General features: G+C 36.8%; 1 protein-coding gene across 1 annotated transcript in view; it reads left to right on the top strand.

Moving 5' to 3' along the window:
- Window positions 1-17,028, top strand: part of LRP1B (LDL receptor related protein 1B) — a 632,190-nt gene that overhangs the window by 548,439 nt on the left and 66,723 nt on the right. The window contains exons 61-67 of the mRNA XM_036387231.1: window positions 3,406-3,594; window positions 4,353-4,501; window positions 7,216-7,309; window positions 8,360-8,476; window positions 8,650-8,769; window positions 11,067-11,186; window positions 15,111-15,227. Of these exons, the coding sequence (XP_036243124.1) occupies window positions 3,406-3,594; window positions 4,353-4,501; window positions 7,216-7,309; window positions 8,360-8,476; window positions 8,650-8,769; window positions 11,067-11,186; window positions 15,111-15,227 (906 nt within the window). The remainder of the gene's footprint in view (window positions 1-3,405; window positions 3,595-4,352; window positions 4,502-7,215; window positions 7,310-8,359; window positions 8,477-8,649; window positions 8,770-11,066; window positions 11,187-15,110; window positions 15,228-17,028) is intronic.

The raw sequence follows: 17,028 nt of genomic DNA, 5'->3' as shown, positions 1-17,028 counted from the left end.
CCTGTTTGGGATTAGCATTCAGTGTCAGAAAATACATGGTTTATGCATTAAATGAAACACCACTAGAGAATCAGAGTTGGCAGCAGGTGTGTTAGAGGAGGAGGAAGTGCAAGGGACTTGCCCAGCTCTGAGAGGAGGAGGTTGTGGAGGAGAAAGGAATCCCAAAAGTAAATGTTTAAGCTTTAACAGAATATATTCATTTCTTACTAGTGGTTTTGAAATGGGATAAAATGTTTTCAAATAGCTGCAGAGGAAACAGAGGTGCTTTGTTATGACTAACCTGCCTTTACTTTAAATTCATACAAAATAATCTGGTTTTGCAGTGCTTTACAAAGAAAGAGGAACAATTAGTCATCCTGTCCCGTTTAAAACTGATTCACACCACAGAGCTTGCTGTAGGGTTTATAATTAGTATTAATTAGGGTTAATAATTAGTATTAGACATACAGTATTAGTACTGTATGTCATTTATGATGAGATCAATCAGCTAAAGCTTTTTTGGAGTTACAGGAAAGAGTGGAAAAAGGAAGTGGGTGTTTCTACTACTCCATACATTTTTTAAAAAATCAATATTCACTGCCTGAAATTTTGGAAAGTGTGAAACACTGATGTCCTCAAAGGCAAAGAATAAAGAGCATGAGAGACTATTTTACTGCTCCATCAGATAATCAGATGGAAAAATGACCTCAGTTTTCTGTTCCCTTTTGTTTGGTCATTCACAGTTGATGGGAACTGTAAATTCTAGAACCTCTTACATGTCAACAGTTCTGATGTTTCCTTGCTATAACTTACTAAAAGGGAAAGAAGAATTGTATTCAGCTGTGATAGAACTATTCCTTAAACAGTAAAGTCAGAATTGCTTGCCTTTCAATACCTGTTTTAAGAAAACTCTCTCGGGCTTTACAGGCTCATCTTCTACATTGGGTTTTATTGGTCAGCTTAGAAGAAATTTTATAAGTTTTTCTGTTATGTAATTATTATTAACTATTCTTTTATAAGAATTTTATATTTTTATGGTCAGGGTAGGATTTTTGTCAGAAATATTTGTCCAGTGATTCTGTAGTTATATTCTATTTTACTTCAAAGGGATTTTCATTTGTATATATGTGTACTATTCATTGCTTTCTTAATTGATATTTTAATAACTTTGTTTCACAACAGAATACATTTAGCTTTAACAGCTTTAAATGGTGCAACTTTGTGTTGATTGTGACCTAATGAAAAGTTAATGCAGAAGCCCATTAAAATTACAGAGTTGCTCAGAAATAAAAATAGTGACAGGACAAAGTGCAGCCTGAATCTGTGAGTGCTGAGACACTGAGAGTTTTAACTCCATAGCTATAAATGGTAATAATAGGAAACCTGGTTTTTAGAAACAAATATATTTTGCCCTTCTTCTTTTAAAGAACATAAAAAAAGAGAGTCTAATATGTTGTTGCATTGTTATTGATGAGGTGGGTTTATTTTTAAGAAGTTTAAAAGAATTAAGCTTTTCAACCTGGTACTTGCAGAATTTATTTTTCTTTTAATAAATGAAAATTGTAATTGAGTCAATGAACAATGTTCTTCTGTGCAGTGTTCTAACTGTATCATTTAATATTTTGTGCCATACACTTAACTTGGCTTCTCTCTTAATGCAGTGTGATGGGACAATTCAGGCAGTGCAAGGCAATCTCCTGAATCTTGTTTAGCTCATGAATATAAAGTTTCATCTGGATTTTGATTCATGTCTAATCCAATGAAGGCAGGATAAATTGTCTGGCTACACACAAACATACACAAAACCAGAGAATAAGCTTTTTTTCATATATCTATGCTTAGGATATGGGGTTTGCTTCCTGGATAGCCAAAATAAGAATGACTATTGGGTGTATTTTTCATTGGTGGGTAATAATAAAGATGATGAAATCAAAATAATTTTTTAAATTTAAATCTCTTCACGTATTTTAATGCTTTTATATGCTGTTTTATTCTGATTTTAAACTTAACTTTGATCAGAAAAAGAGAAAATAAAAAAAGGGGTTTTTTTGTCTTTAGAGAGACTGAAGTGAGACCTTTGACGTCTTTAATTTGGTGCCAAAAGTAGAAGCAAGGGTCATAATTTATATAAACCAATACTGTCTCAGAACTGAAGCAAAAATAAAATAATTAGTTTTATAGAAAGCTTCAGGGCCTCATTCAGGGCAGCTGCTTCTGATGTCCCATCCTTCTCCTCCTGTCAGCCTGGTTTGTGTTCCTCATTGGAAACATTACACAGTGGGACTCTAAAAGTCACAGAAATTATAAGAGCTTTTCTTGTACTGTACCGTGTATGGAACTGTAGCAAGGACCTCTGTAATGAGGATTAGGGTTAAAATTGCCAAGATTTCTTTAGACTTTGACTGATTTCTCGGAAATGATCTGAAGCTCTTTCAAAAATATCATATTCTTATTTCAGTGTGATAGATGTGCTTCGTGGAGACATATAAAAAGGGAAAATCATTTCAGGCCTAAGCAGCAAGGTCTCCTTGACCAGGAGCAGCATGCCCTGCACTGGAGTTCAGTACAGGGAGGATTGCTGGGTAGAAAATTGAATTTTCTACGTTGTTGTTCCATATACTCAGTACCAGTCATCAGATCTCAGTGAGCTGTAAAACGTTCCAACAGGAATTTGAGATTTGCCTACTCTATGTCAACACTTTTAAGGTAAAAAGATGCAGAAAATAAGGTAAAGGTGTTAAAGATGTGCTAGTTAAATGTGACAGCTGCTCTGCCTTTTCACCTCTACCAGTAATTAGATGATTCAGCAACAAAAGATTATAATTTACAAATTAATTATTGTGGTCAGATATTCTCCTGTAACATTTATGATTACTCCTATTGATGTTAAAAGGAGGAAGAAAAAAAAAAAGGTGGCATTCAGCTACTGTTTACCAAGAACAAATACTTCAGGTTAAGGACTGTACTGCAGGATAAAAAATGCTCCAAAGCTTTTTCTCCCTTTTGTCCTTCCATCCTTTTCCAAATGATGCTGGCTCATAATTCTGTGGTACTGTAGCTATGGACTATTTTTTTTTTATATTGTGTGGTTGGTGATGCTAGAAATGATCAATAATCCCTCTTACTGCAAAATTTTTTTAATGTCACTTTTTGGTTATTTTTCCTGTCTCTCTTGTCAGTATATTTTGATGAAATAAAATGCTATTAATTGTATGAAAGGGTATTAAACACAAAGCATCAGGAGATGTTTATGTTATGTTCTGGTTGTTTTCTAATAATTTTTATTCCAGTAAAAGAGTCAATTTATGCTGCTTATGCAGAGTAGGGAAAGTTACAGTGGGGAATATTTTAATACTGTGCAGTGGGGAATGTATTAGCTGGCACTTTCCCAAGGGTGAGCATTAATCTGAGGATCTCTCCTTCCAGTCCCTAACCAAGACATCTCAGGGGTGATTGCACTGACATTGTTTGAGGACTACATCTACTGGACAGACGGGAAAACCAAATCCCTCAGCCGTGCCCACAAAACCTCTGGCTCAGACAGGCTCTCCCTGATTAACTCGTGGCACACCATCACAGACATCCAGGTGTATCATTCCTACAGGCAGCCTGATGGTAATTATCCTGTCTCTGCTTCCCAAGCAGCACATGGATGTATTTAACTGAGTAGCCATGTCCTGAGGTACTGCATGCTCATTTATCTGCAATGATTGTTTCTGTTCTGCTTCAGATTGTGGAAGTTTTCAAATTACAGTTTTTAAACATAAATCTGTGATTAATGTTTTAAGCACATCCAGTATTAAGTACATCTAAAAAAAACTTGTTCAGTAGAGAGATAATTTATGTGCTTAAAAATTAACCAAAATACTGACTGAAAGTAAAGAACTGTTAAGTTGCATTACAGTACAAGTTACCATTTTTTAAAAGGGGAACAGTGTGTTATGGAAACTTTTAACCTGGTCCTTTGAAAAGTGTTACTATTGCAGAAGAATACTGCTAGACTGAGGGAAACGTCAGAGAATGTGAGTGGTATGATTGTGTCTTATCTGCTGATATCACTGTATTTGAATTGTAACTGAATGCTATTTGGCAATTGACCTAGATAAGCTAATTTTTCTCTCATTATATTTAAAAAAAGAGCTTTTTTTATTCCTCTCATTCCTTCAGTACTGAACTTACAGCCATGGTAATAATTCATTTTTGCATACAACAGAGAACAGCTTAAAGGCAGCAGGAAGAGTTTGCCTCTGTGGGTTTTTGATTTAGGACATTGCATTGTAAAGACGGCACACAATTTTCTTCATCCATAAAGCAGATACCCCAAAGTGTGCTGAGACAAAAGTCTCTGAGCTACCTCCCTGTTCTGTCCACAGTGTCCAGACACGTGTGCACGCTGAACAATGGTGGCTGCAGCCACCTGTGCCTGCTGGCCCCTGACAAGCTGCACTCCTGTGCCTGCCCCACCAACTTCTACCTGGCCGCGGACAACAGGACGTGCCTGTCCAACTGCACTGCCAGCCAGGTATGGGGTGCAGGGGATTGGGCTGCTCTGCTCCTGCTGTGCAACAGGGAATGGGGAGCTTCAAAAGGAGCTCAGCACTCGGGGGGGCACTTGGAGCGTTACGAGATTGAAAGCTCGCAGTGATGTCCCTGCTCGGCTTAGCCGGGAGGAGCTGGCTGATGGAAGAGGAATGGGAGGGATGGAATCCAGCCTGGAAAATAAAAACTTTATTAACAAAAATAACAAAGGGGGTTCAGGGTACAGAGCTGGGTCCAAAGAACCTTTTGGCAGGGCAAATGCAGCCAGGTATAAGGGAACAAGGTCCAGTCAGGAGGGTGAGCTCAGAACATGACCTTATAAGAAAAAAGTCCTGAACCAACAGAGAAGGAGAACTGGAAACTTGACCAAATATAGGATGGTTCTATTAGCATACCACTAACTCCCATGAAACCACTCTTCCCATCTGGTCAGGCGTCCCCTCCCCTCAGTGCCCTGCCTGCCATGGGTTGTGGCCAAAGCCCTCTGCAAATGCATCTGAAGCAGGAATCCCAGCTGGACCAGATTCCACAGAGCGTTTCGTCTCCAAGGCTGTTAGTGGGAAACACTTGCAAATGGTTTTTTCTCCAGAGAATACAGGACTTGTTCGCTTTCAAATGTTGGTGTTCCTGCCAGTCATCAGAACAAACAGAGCCACTAAACCCGTAAAAATAGCCTTGAAAAAACATTTGTCTGAAATATCAAAATACAAAGTGTGTGTAACAGTGATTTGGGATGCATGAATGAATTTTGCATTAAAAAAAGAAAACAACCTCAGTCCAGTTAGAAAGATTGGAAAATTATAGACTTGTGTTAAAAACAATCCAATAGGTAAAACAGAAAAAATTAATCAATTAAAACACTAAACTGTATTCCCTATTACTTAAAGAAGACTCCTGAACACCAAAACTCCATCCACTTAAGACCCATATGACCCTGATCCCTGATTTTTGCAGGGTTTTGTCTCTGCAGTTTAGAAGGGAATGCAAGTATCTTCATAACAACATCTCAGAGTGAGTGCCTATTTCCTGGAAATAACTTTCTGATGCCATTTTGACAGCCTGAATTCCCTTGTGGTGAGCAGAACAAGTAGAGAACACAAAGAATGATAATTGTCCGAGTTTCTATTTGTCTCCTGCCTTTGGCATCCTCCTGCTGACCCCTCTGAGCTGCAGATCTGTGTGGGGCAGTAACAGCTGCCCTTCAGCCCAGCCTGTTACACAGCAAGTCCCTCAAGGTGCTACAGGAATGATGTAACTCCAACCATAGGTGCTATATCATAAGTGCCTTTGAAACCCTAATTTTTCTTGGCAGAAAAGATAAACTGAGCTAAGGCACCAAATGTAATATACCATTTAATTACAGCTTTATTGAATAATCAACGATTTTTAAAATGTGGAAAAAAGCTGCCCAGAGACAGAAAATGAAATGTTTTGCCCTTCTAAATCTCTTGGTTTCTTTACTTTCTCTGTTCATAGAGACACAGGGTAGGAAAACCAACATTTCTTAAAAGCTGACTGATAATCTACCCAGATTTTTCTCCCTGACACGAGCCACATAATGTACTCAGTTTTTAGGTTTAGCCCTAGAAAATTACATCAGTTTGTACTTTGTTTTGTTTGCATTCCTCTTTCAGTCAGAACAGTCACCTGAGTAGAGAGTGAATGCACAGCCTTCTTACAAAGGATATTTCAGTGTTTTCTACGGATGTTTTATCCTTTTGAAAGTCTGGAAGGCTTTACGTTTGGTTTGTTCATTTAATTCAAACAATGTAAGCAATACTGTACACAACACCACACATTAAGGCTCTTTTCTGTAACTGTGGGTGTTTGGGTTTATCTGGAAAAATGATGTTGTCGGCTTCAACAGTCTGTAAAAGCAGAATTGAAGTGTTTGCTTTGAATAAGACCTTCAAGAATGAAATCACAGAATGCAGCAAAATGTGATGAGCAGTTTGTGTTGGGGCATTGTAAGCCAGTGTAACAGAGTCATCGAAACTACAGTGATTTTTATCACCTTGGCAACCTCAGAGCCAAACATCTCCAAATAAAAAAACCCCAAAATTTAAAATACAAGTTTTGTAAAATTATCAGCCAGAAAATCCTTGATGCTTCAATACCTTAAGCAGCTGATTTGTGGAAAAAACACTCCACAACTTGTAGAAGTTGTAACATTGGTATAATTTATTTTAGCGTTGGGCGCATGTGGGAGAGGTTCCTTTAAAGGACACATGTACCTCCAAAAATTCCTGAGTTTATTTTATCCCTCTAACTTGTTGCATATGCGTTAAACTGTTTTATCAATTTTTACAAGCCTGCACAGTTCTTCAGTCATGTAGTTGTAATGTGGTGTTTTTAACCCAGATTCAGCTTTTCTGTCTGCTTTAGCCCCAAGGTTGGTGGAGCCCCTCGTTATCTCTCTTCAGCCTGGATGCATGCAATCTCCATTGTTTTCTCAGAAGAGAATCTCTTTTTTTCTCTTCTGCAAGCACAACAAGTTAACAGACTGAACAAGTTTAAACAGCAGACTCCAGTTAAATCCAAAATTGGTTTCTACCTTAAGTTAAATTTCTAAGCCGTGTCTCACGGCAGAGCCGATTTTCATAAACTGTGCCATTCCTGCTTAGAAATAAATAAATGAATGAATGCATGAATGTCAACACGAAATCTTTTATTCCTGCTGGCCTTTCCTCTTTGCAGTTCCGTTGCAAAACCGACAAGTGCATCCCATTCTGGTGGAAGTGTGACACGGTGGATGACTGCGGGGACGGCTCCGACGAGCCCGCCGAGTGCCGTGAGTGCGCGCTGGCTCTGTCACCAGGGCCCAAAACAAACAGAACACTTATTTATAAAGTTTAGGGAGAGGATTTCTGTGGGCACTTTAGTTTGCAGCACTACTTTATGTTCCTGTGTCTCTGAGCCTTTTAAGATCTTTGGAAAATCATACACATTTTTCATCTTTCAAACACTCTACTTCATCCCAGCTATGTTTTCACTAAAGATTTTAATTTTGAATTGTGGAATTCTTTGCATGAACACAAAGTTCTGACAGGTTTACTTGGGGTTTTTTTCTGTGTAATAAAAATGTGGGATTCTAATCTCATTTGCCTGCGTTTTGTTGCAATTGTAGGCATTTAGATTCTCATTATTCTTCACTGCAGTTTTCTGAGCAATAACAATGTTCTCTCCTTGTCTTCCTTCCTTAAGCTTTTACTTGAAAAAAATGCTCTGTGTGTTCTAGTCTTCTGGTTAATTAACAGTTAATTTGATTTTTTTTGTATTGAAATCCCTCACCCCTATTTTTACAATTTTATAATTAGTTCTCTTCTCCTGCTGCAGAGGCCTCTGAAGCAAATTTTACCATATGTAATCATTCTACATAAGTTTTTATTTTAAGCTACTGTATGCTTATATATAATATTACTATAGAGGTACATAATTGCTCATTATTTCTAATGAGAGTAGCTGGAGAAGGAACAATTCCTTTCTTGGGAAATAGAATTACAGTGGGGTAGGGAGTTTCTTAAAGCAGACTTGAACTCAAGAATTTAGATCCGAAATTACAGGTCCCTGTTGAGCCTTTGGTAAGCTTCAACCTGCAGGGCGTTTTCACTCTGTGTCATTAGCATTGTAACTAGAGCTGCGCAAATTAAAGATATCAGACTTTGAAATTAGTCTTGCAATCATATGTGTGCCCTTTAATTACAATATATACTCAGATTGAGATTATAAAGGAAATACAAGTTTATAGGTATTCTTGATTAGTCCACAGCATAAGAACAGCAATAGTGAGACTTTAACCATTGCTCTGGTAGTATTCATAAGCAGTTTTGTCTTTTCCCAGCTGAATTCAGATGTCAGCCAGGACGTTTCCAGTGTGGAACTGGGCTTTGTGCTCTTCCAGCCTTTATCTGTGATGGAGAGAACGACTGTGGGGACAATTCCGATGAACTGAACTGTGGTAGGTGCTTGTATACACTGCAGGCTTCAGAAACAGGCCAAACTTCTTTAAATGTCATGTTTCACATTTCGTCAACAAACATCATTTTTCTTCATCTACCTTTGGAGTATTGAATCTTTTCAACTTTTAATCATTTTAACTTGTTTTTTTTTTTGTTTTCCTTGAATTTACAGACACACATGTGTGTCTGTCGGGGCAATTCAAGTGCACAAAGAGCCAGAAGTGTATCCCAATAAACCTGAGATGCAATGGCCAGGATGACTGCGGTGATGAAGAAGATGAAAGAGACTGTCGTAAGTTATGCTTAAAGAGTTTTGCTCTGTAGCTGGTTTTAAACAGGCAACTGAAGTAAAACACTGTAAGTGTCCTCTAAAACAATTTGAGAATGTGCAAACAGTTAATTCACACAGGACTGGTGTGCAATGCTTCATATACAGAAGAGAAAACTAAAATGTCATTTATTAATTCTAAATTTAAAGTCATTGCAAAGAAGAGAGGGGTAAAGACAATTTCAGGCATTTAATTGGGTTTTTGACTGAGGTTGAAACACATATTTTACTCTGAACCACCTCATAAATGACTCATCTTCCTGAGGCTTTCATCTGCCATGCCTTACAGCAATACATTTCTATGGAAAAAGATGTTTTTCAGACTCTTTTCTTGGAAAAGCTGTAGATCCAAAGCTCCTTCTACATTATTTTTCTTTCATTATTTTTACCTTTTCTGTTCACCTTTCTCTAGGGATTCCATTAATTTATCTATGTAACTGGATTTCCATTTGCTCAGCTTTAGTGCAACTTACTTTCCACACATTTATTTTCACATTACATTTTTAGATATAAGTGGAGAAAATATTTTTTGGATTTATAATGGAAATTTGCTGAATAAATTTGTGTCTGATCATTTTGCAACAAAGATGATGGGGCTGCTATGTAGTTCTGTGTTTTACTCATTTCACTGCTCAGATTTGCTGCTGATCTGAGCTGCTTGTTCTGGATCAGCTTTCCCAACGTTTGCGTGTGCTGCATTTCTGCAAGGAACAAATCTTTCTTCAAGGGGAGAAGGGTTGCTAAGGACAGAAAGGCTTTGTGGATGGTCATTGTTTAATGGCTGTCTTCCAAACTGCTCAGGAGAGATGTAAATACAAGTTTTGCAGAAAGCTCTTTATGATGGTTTGCATGTTGGGTTTCTTTAAAAACTGATTAGGAGGGATCAGGAAAGCTCCTGTGAAAGATAAGGGAGATTACTTTTTCCCCTTGGAAAGAACTACACATGGTACATGGAAGGCTCCTAAAAACCTTGAGGTGTAGCTGGCAGTAGTTAAATCAGAGCAGCAGAGTCTCCAGCTCAGGGGCTGTGAGCTCATATTGACTTGGGCTCCTGCCACAAGACAGGTAACAGGTGAGATTCTCTCTCAGTCCAATGTCACCAGTGAAATACTTTCTTTTTTGTTGTTGATGTTTTTTTAGGTTTGCCACTGTTCTGTTTTGCTTACCAGGTGACTTTTTCAAAGTCACATTTCATACAGAAGGCTTTCCCTACGTACAATGAAGGTCATTGTGCTGGTGTGAAGCACTGTTAAATTCCCTGGTGATGTGTCCTAGCTGAGGATCAGAATTCTTTGTTGTGGTACAGTCAGGACCATACCCAAGTCTATGGAAATGTGACATTGAGTGAAATAATGCACCAACTTTTAGCAAGCCTAAATTTTTTCATCTTAGCAAACCCGAGAGGCAAGAATGGTAATATGAGGGAGCAAATTGCTTTTCAGTAGGGGTAGGGAAGTTTTTAAAGGCACTACAGAATTCCTTAGGTGAAGGTGGGACATATGTTCATGTGGGAAAACCTTATCAGAAGTTTCCTGGTTTTCCCCTATGGTCAATACAGTTTAAAATTATTTGGAGTACCTATCTTTAAAGAACATCTAGAATCACATGTGTGCTTGGAGGTTCTGTTTTGTTTTTAAATGGCTGTTCTAAGGTTAATGCAGCTAAACTCTAACTTAGACCATCCTTAAAGAATAGGCTGAAAGCTCAGCTGCATTTTTGCATCTTTTTCTTGCTGCAGGATTCATTCAAAAATTGTTGTTCTAAACTGATAAAGTGAAATATTTGTCAAAATTTCTCAACATTTGCCCAATTTAACAGAGCACAGAATTTCACAAAAATCATGCATAATTTTGATTCTGTTTTTGATCAAAGCATCCAGAGCTGCCTTAGCCTTATAAACTGACTCTCAGAATTTATAATTGGCACTTTAGAAAGGTAAGGTAAAAAACTTGTCTGATTTTTGCTACAGTGGATTGACTCTATCAATGGTAAGTCTGTTTGCAGTTAAAAGAATATCACAATAGGCACTTTATTAATTATATTTATTGTGCCTTAATGTTTATATGAAATAATATAGAAGAAAATGACAAAACTATAAACAGTATAAACCTGAATGCTTTTTTCTTATAGATATTATATAAATTATGCTAGAGATACCCAATATCTGATTCTTGAATCCCTATTTTTTTTTATTTAAAACACATATATTTTAAATATTAGCAGAAATTTCTATTTTTTATCTGGAATTCTTTTATTTAAAGCTGAAAACAGTTGTTCTCCAGACCACTTCCAGTGTAAAACAACCAAACACTGCATTTCCAAGCTGTGGGTGTGTGATGAAGACCCAGATTGTGCAGATGGGTCGGATGAAGCAAACTGTGGTGAGTATGCCAGTGGTTCTGCATCTGTTGCTGTGGCTTGAAATAGTTTTAGCAAAAGGAAATAATCATCCCACTTTTTATATCCTCTTTCAGTGTTTGATAATACCTATCTGAGAATTCTCTGGCTGATCCAGTTCTTACTGAATGGCAATCTTTGTATGAGTAGTTCATAAAATTCCCATTGTACCACTTCATTGGCAGGAGCTGCAAATGAGGCTCTCATTTGGCATTTAGAGTCATAGAAGTGTCACAGAATGTAGTGGCTGTCATAGGATAAGGTGATATTCTTCATTTTTCTCACAGTTTTTATCCAGTTTCTATCAGTTCAGTCTGCATTTAATTGCTGCTGAAGTTCATAAATAGCGAAAATACAATAATTTGCAAACCCTGGTAGTTAAGACTGATGGTATAGAAGGGTTCAGAGCAGTTTCTAACTTGACATGCTCTGTGAGCTCCAGGGAGTTATGAGTCAGCTCTTATTGTTGTAATTAGAGAAAATAATAAATATAAATATTCTGCCTGGGAAATGGATTACAGACAATCAGAGGCAGAGTAAGTGGATCAGTCCTGCTGGAAAACCCATCAAGATGGGTAGCAGTGCAAGACACACACCAGCCATGTGCAGAAACCCTTGTGAAACTTCCAAGACTGGTCTATAAAGGAAAATACAGAAAAATGGTCTGAGGTAGAGGAGAACAAGACAAATATGGAACATTTAAAGCTCTCACCATTATTCATCCATGCATCAGTGAATGGTTTGATGAAACACCTGTGTCTGGACAGGTTTATCTCTGGGACAACAGAGTAACAAAACTACAGGCTACAGTCAAGGACAAAGCACTGAGCTGCTTTTCCATGGAGGTGTTTCAAATAATTGACACATGAGCATATATAAAAAATGCTGAAGGTGGAAAATATGCCTGGGAAAATGAACTTTCTCAACACTGAAAATCCAAGACCATTGTTTGAATTGCCAGGATGGGGAAAATAATTACTCCTGTCAACTGGTGAGAAGTTTACAGTGCAAGGAATCATTTGTCTTGAGGAAACAGTGAATGCAAAGGAGATGAAGCTTCACCTCCACTTCAGGGCTGTTATTGAAGCAGCCCTGCACTGCTCACTTTCTGATCTATGTCACAGCTACTTTCTCCTCTACCATTCCACATCACCTGGATCTCCAACATTTTGTGGCTTTCCAATTGGGACAGCATTCCAAGCTTCCAAACTGTGGATTCACATTTTGGCCAACCTGATGTGGCACAAATGGTCATAAATTTCATCTAATATTTTCATTGTAAAATATTTATCCTCAAGTCACAATTTAATTTTTTTTAAAGAGAAAAAGAAATAATACTGACAGTAAATAGGAAAAAATGTGTTTAGAATTAAGTACTTCACTCTGAGCCATCATTTTACAGTAGATAGAATAAAAATTACTCATATGACTAAAAAGTACAGAGAAAAATTTTGGGACTGTATGCAGTCCCAAGCTCAAAAGGTTCTTTAAATCACAGCATATCCAGCAGGAGGTGTTGCTTCATATCTGAGACTCATCTTGACTTTTGTCCTGTCTCTGGCAGGAATATGTGAGCAGAGCAGGCCCATATTGAAACCTCCCTGGGATACCCTTCATCCTCTAACAATTGGAGAATCAGACATTGTCAGTCAAATATGTCTCTGTTTACAATAATTCATCATAGATTCCACTTTTTTCCCTTTGTAAAGTTTTCACAACATGCTGCAGTGAGGTGTCCCCCAGCTTAACCACACATTCCCCTGAAAAAACACCCACATCTTTATTTTTAATCTCCTGGCTGCATACACTGCTCTTGTTTTTTCGTGTTGGAGGAGACAAAAATTTATCCATAGCCACAATTTCTGTGCCAAACATGGCTGAGTACACATGGAACAGCTAAGCCTTGACAAGAACAGGGTGTGTTTAATCACATTTTGAAGTTTTCCATATTTTTTTAGCATTTGAAATATGGTTAGATGACCTTACAATGGCAGCAGTTTCAACACAATTTGGTCTTCTTCATTTTATTTTTCAAGTTAAAGATTGTTATTTTTATGTACAAAGTTTGATAGAATTAAATTCTATGAAGTATATGAATGAATATAAAAAGGATCTACATATGTTGATGTAACACTAATTTGTTATTGTTTGGAGTTCATTTCTAAAATGTCTGCAATGCAAAATTTGTGTTCAAGAATCTCATTTTGCTTGAGTGCTGCCTGGCCATATGTATTTTGCTTAGTCAACTTCTGCTGCTGTGGGTTATTGGAGATATTACACTGAGCACATTTCTAGAAGCAGTGGAAATGTATTTACTCTTCTGTGGTTGCTTTCCAACTCAGAGAGTTGAGGCAGAATCAGGAGACGTGGATTCCTTTAGGAGTGTCTGGTGCTTCTCAGAGGAAAAGAGGTAGAGTTAATTGGTGCTAACTGTCCAGGCAATTAAAGAAAACCATTAGATTATGCTAGTCCTTGCTCACAACTTTGATACTTTACATCAAAATGGAGCAGTTTGAGTTAGAATCTTTACTGGAAGTATTTTAATAAATATAGGATGGATTTCAGGATTGAAACCTTTTCCTTTGCAGAGCTACAGAACGAAAATAGAAGAATGTCATGAGTTTGGCAGGAATATTTTTAATTGTTTGCCAGTGCAAGTATTTGAGATATCATGATCAAAGTACCATCAATTGTAATATTTAAAAATGTCATGGAAAAAAACACATACTTTGGGAGAAAACTTATTGCAATTGTGACATTGGCAGGGAACAAGGAATAAACACAAAAGGCAGAGTTTCAGTGACCAGATTTTTGAGTGCACACAACTGAGCTGCAACACCAATCTTGGTAATCAAATGTGGTTTTATCAGTCTGGTTCCAGAGCCACACCTAAAACAACAGAGAAAATGCAACATTTGGTCTCTAGCATCAAATTAGCAGCTGTGATTTGTGGTTCAGCTGCAGAGGAATCAGGTGATTGGAGCTGCTGTTTGTCAGTCCTTAGCAGCCCTGGGCTTGCCCTGAGAGCAGAGTGAAGCTGTTCTGACATGTTTTGACTTTTCCTAACAGAAATTTAAACATTTTCTAGTGCAAAATCACAGTGACATGTAATTTTAAATATGTCATTGAAGCTTTTACAAAGCAAACCTTTTTTTTTTTTTTCCTCCCCCAATGAAAATGTCACTGATAACTTTTTAATTTACGTCATTTCAAATCAGTCCTTAGAAGCTGAACAAATTATTCAAGAGTTGCTCACAGAAAACACAGAGGCAGCTCCTTCCTGCTGGAGGAGTTCAGGGTGTTCATGTATCTCTCTAAGAGGCTTCCAATGCTCCTCTGAAAAGCTCATTGAAAATATAGAACTTGAAGCAAATTTCCCTCAATTCAGCACTATAGGCTTTGTAATGTTTTACCTCATACGAGTAACATCCAATCCAGTCCATCAGTAGGTAAAAATTTAAATCAATTGCAAGATTTTCTATTCTAAATTATTATAAGCAAAAATAACTTTTGAGAAATACCTATTTTGTACAATCTTAAAATCAATATTTCAGTGGTAAACCATGTGGTCTGATCTTTTTTAGGACAATCTTACAGATAAATTCAAGGAAAAATGAATTCAGTTCTTGAGATTCAGTGTACTAATACTCTCTCATGACCCCTTCTGAATTTCAATTTTTTTTAACTTTATAAGACTGTTTATACACTGAGTATCCTAATTTAATAAAATTTAAGATTAAGGTGTGAATGTATAAATAGAAGTTTAAAGAATGTTATGAGAAATAAATTATTTCTGAAAGTAAAACTTCAAATATTATGGTTGCTTGTCATTATATGTATCCATATATATCTTTCTCTCTTTGACTCTTTGTTTGCAATGCTGTAAATATTATTCACCCTAATTACAGATAAAAAAACTTGTGGACCTCATGAGTTCCAGTGCAAAAACAACAACTGCATTCCAGATCACTGGAGATGTGACAGCCAGAATGATTGTGGAGATAATTCTGATGAAGAAAACTGTAGTAAGTAACTTTTACCTTAGTCCATGTTAGAACAGAGTCAGGTTGGCAACATGCAAGAGGAAAATTTGATAAAAACAAGCTGTGTATTTTAATTCAACACCCTCTGATCTGCTGAAAATCAGCTGGCCACAATTGAAAATGTCCCTTGCTGTAATTCTCCAATTCTGTTCACTCTTATAAAGAGCTGTATCAGCTATGAAAATATGCCTGACCTCCAACTGCTCAATAATCTGGTAAATTAAAAAGAAATATTGCAATTAGTTTACCTTTATCAGTTAGTTAGATATCAAATTTCTTATCTTCAAAGAAGAATCATAAACACTGTTCAGAAGTGACGTGATAAGCATTTTTTAACAAGGAATTTTGATCAAACTCTACCTGCTTGTTATATTCATTGTATTCTTGAGATGATTTGCCTTGTTTCATATTGAGAAGTCAATTTCTCTACTATTTAATTGCATTGAGAAGTAAATGTGGTTATTCAAAGTAGCTCAGTTCTCTCCTACCCATGAGGAACCTGAAGGCCTAATAAATCTCTGTAATACCACTTTCAGGGAGTTAATTTCCATCTGGGTCTCAGGAAGAAATGAAAAATTTGTAATGATTTTATCTAATAATTATTGTCTTTATAAAATATTTCAAGAGGGACATTCCCTAACTAGTTCTGAAGGGCCTTCTCTTGACAATTGCTGTGGGGTTTTTTTCATTTTACTCAGAAATACTCAGAATTTAATATCTTTTTCTTGCACATAATCTTGAATACGCATTCCTGTTTGTATACCACGAGTGTATATTTAGTGTCCTCAAGGTGATGAGCTAGGCAGATTAATAAATTAGGCATTTTAATGCTGAGTGGATGCTGCTGCCCCTTTCTCCAGTCCAAGATGTGGTGCCCATAGGTACAGAGTGTCTCATTCAGCTTGGCAGGTTAAAGTGGATTTATCTGCCTGGTAATTACACCCTGCATTTGAAAATGTTGTGAGTTTTATTACTGCAAGCAGCAGTGCTGTGGTACATAAAAAAGGGAAAATGTTGTGTGTCTCAGTAATCACTCAGAGCCTTTTGTTGTTGAACCCCAGGGATATTGGCACACAAAAGCTTTCTTAGCTTTGTGGGAGATTTTACTTAGGGATTGATTATTAGTGTCAGTTTTCTGTACTACAAATAGCAAGAAATTATTTTAAGTTTTTATATTCATGTAGAAATCAAATAGAGAGTGATAGTTGTGCTGTGGTGGTGTTAATCTACAGGACTGGGCAGTTTGTTGAAAATCTGAAAAAAAAAAGGAAAAAACAAAAACTTCCACAAAATGTTGTTGCTGTTAGCAAAATAAGTGCTGAATTTCATATTTGGAATTAGCCATGTGTATGATTCAGCAGTAATAATTCTCTTCCTTAAAGTTCAGATCGTCATAATACAAAGTGATATTTAAAAGTTCAAATAATGAGAGAGAAATAATCTGAAGTTTTTAAGAAAAAAAAATTAAGTTAGCCAGCTTTGTGTCCATATTAATAGCTAAGTTATAGATTCAGTTCTTGGTTGTTTTCTAGACTTGAAGATAAAAAAATTGTAATTAATTGTAATGGATGGAATTAGTGAGTTGACAGTACCCAGGTAAAAAAGGTGCTAGGGTTTTTTTTTTTTTAAATTTGCCTTTGCTTGTTAAATGAATAGTTAAATTCTAGCTACAGATTCTTCTGTTTAAATTAAACACAGTGGTCTGGCACAGTTTTAAAATCCAAAATCTTGGAAGCACAGGGACAGTACATAATACTGTTCAGCTATTTGACATTGTTGAATA

The sequence above is a fragment of the Molothrus ater genome, chromosome 7 (genome assembly GCF_012460135.2).
Source record: "Molothrus ater isolate BHLD 08-10-18 breed brown headed cowbird chromosome 7, BPBGC_Mater_1.1, whole genome shotgun sequence".
Taxonomy (NCBI): domain Eukaryota; kingdom Metazoa; phylum Chordata; class Aves; order Passeriformes; family Icteridae; genus Molothrus; species Molothrus ater.
This window is presented reverse-complemented; position numbering and strand designations above follow the sequence as displayed.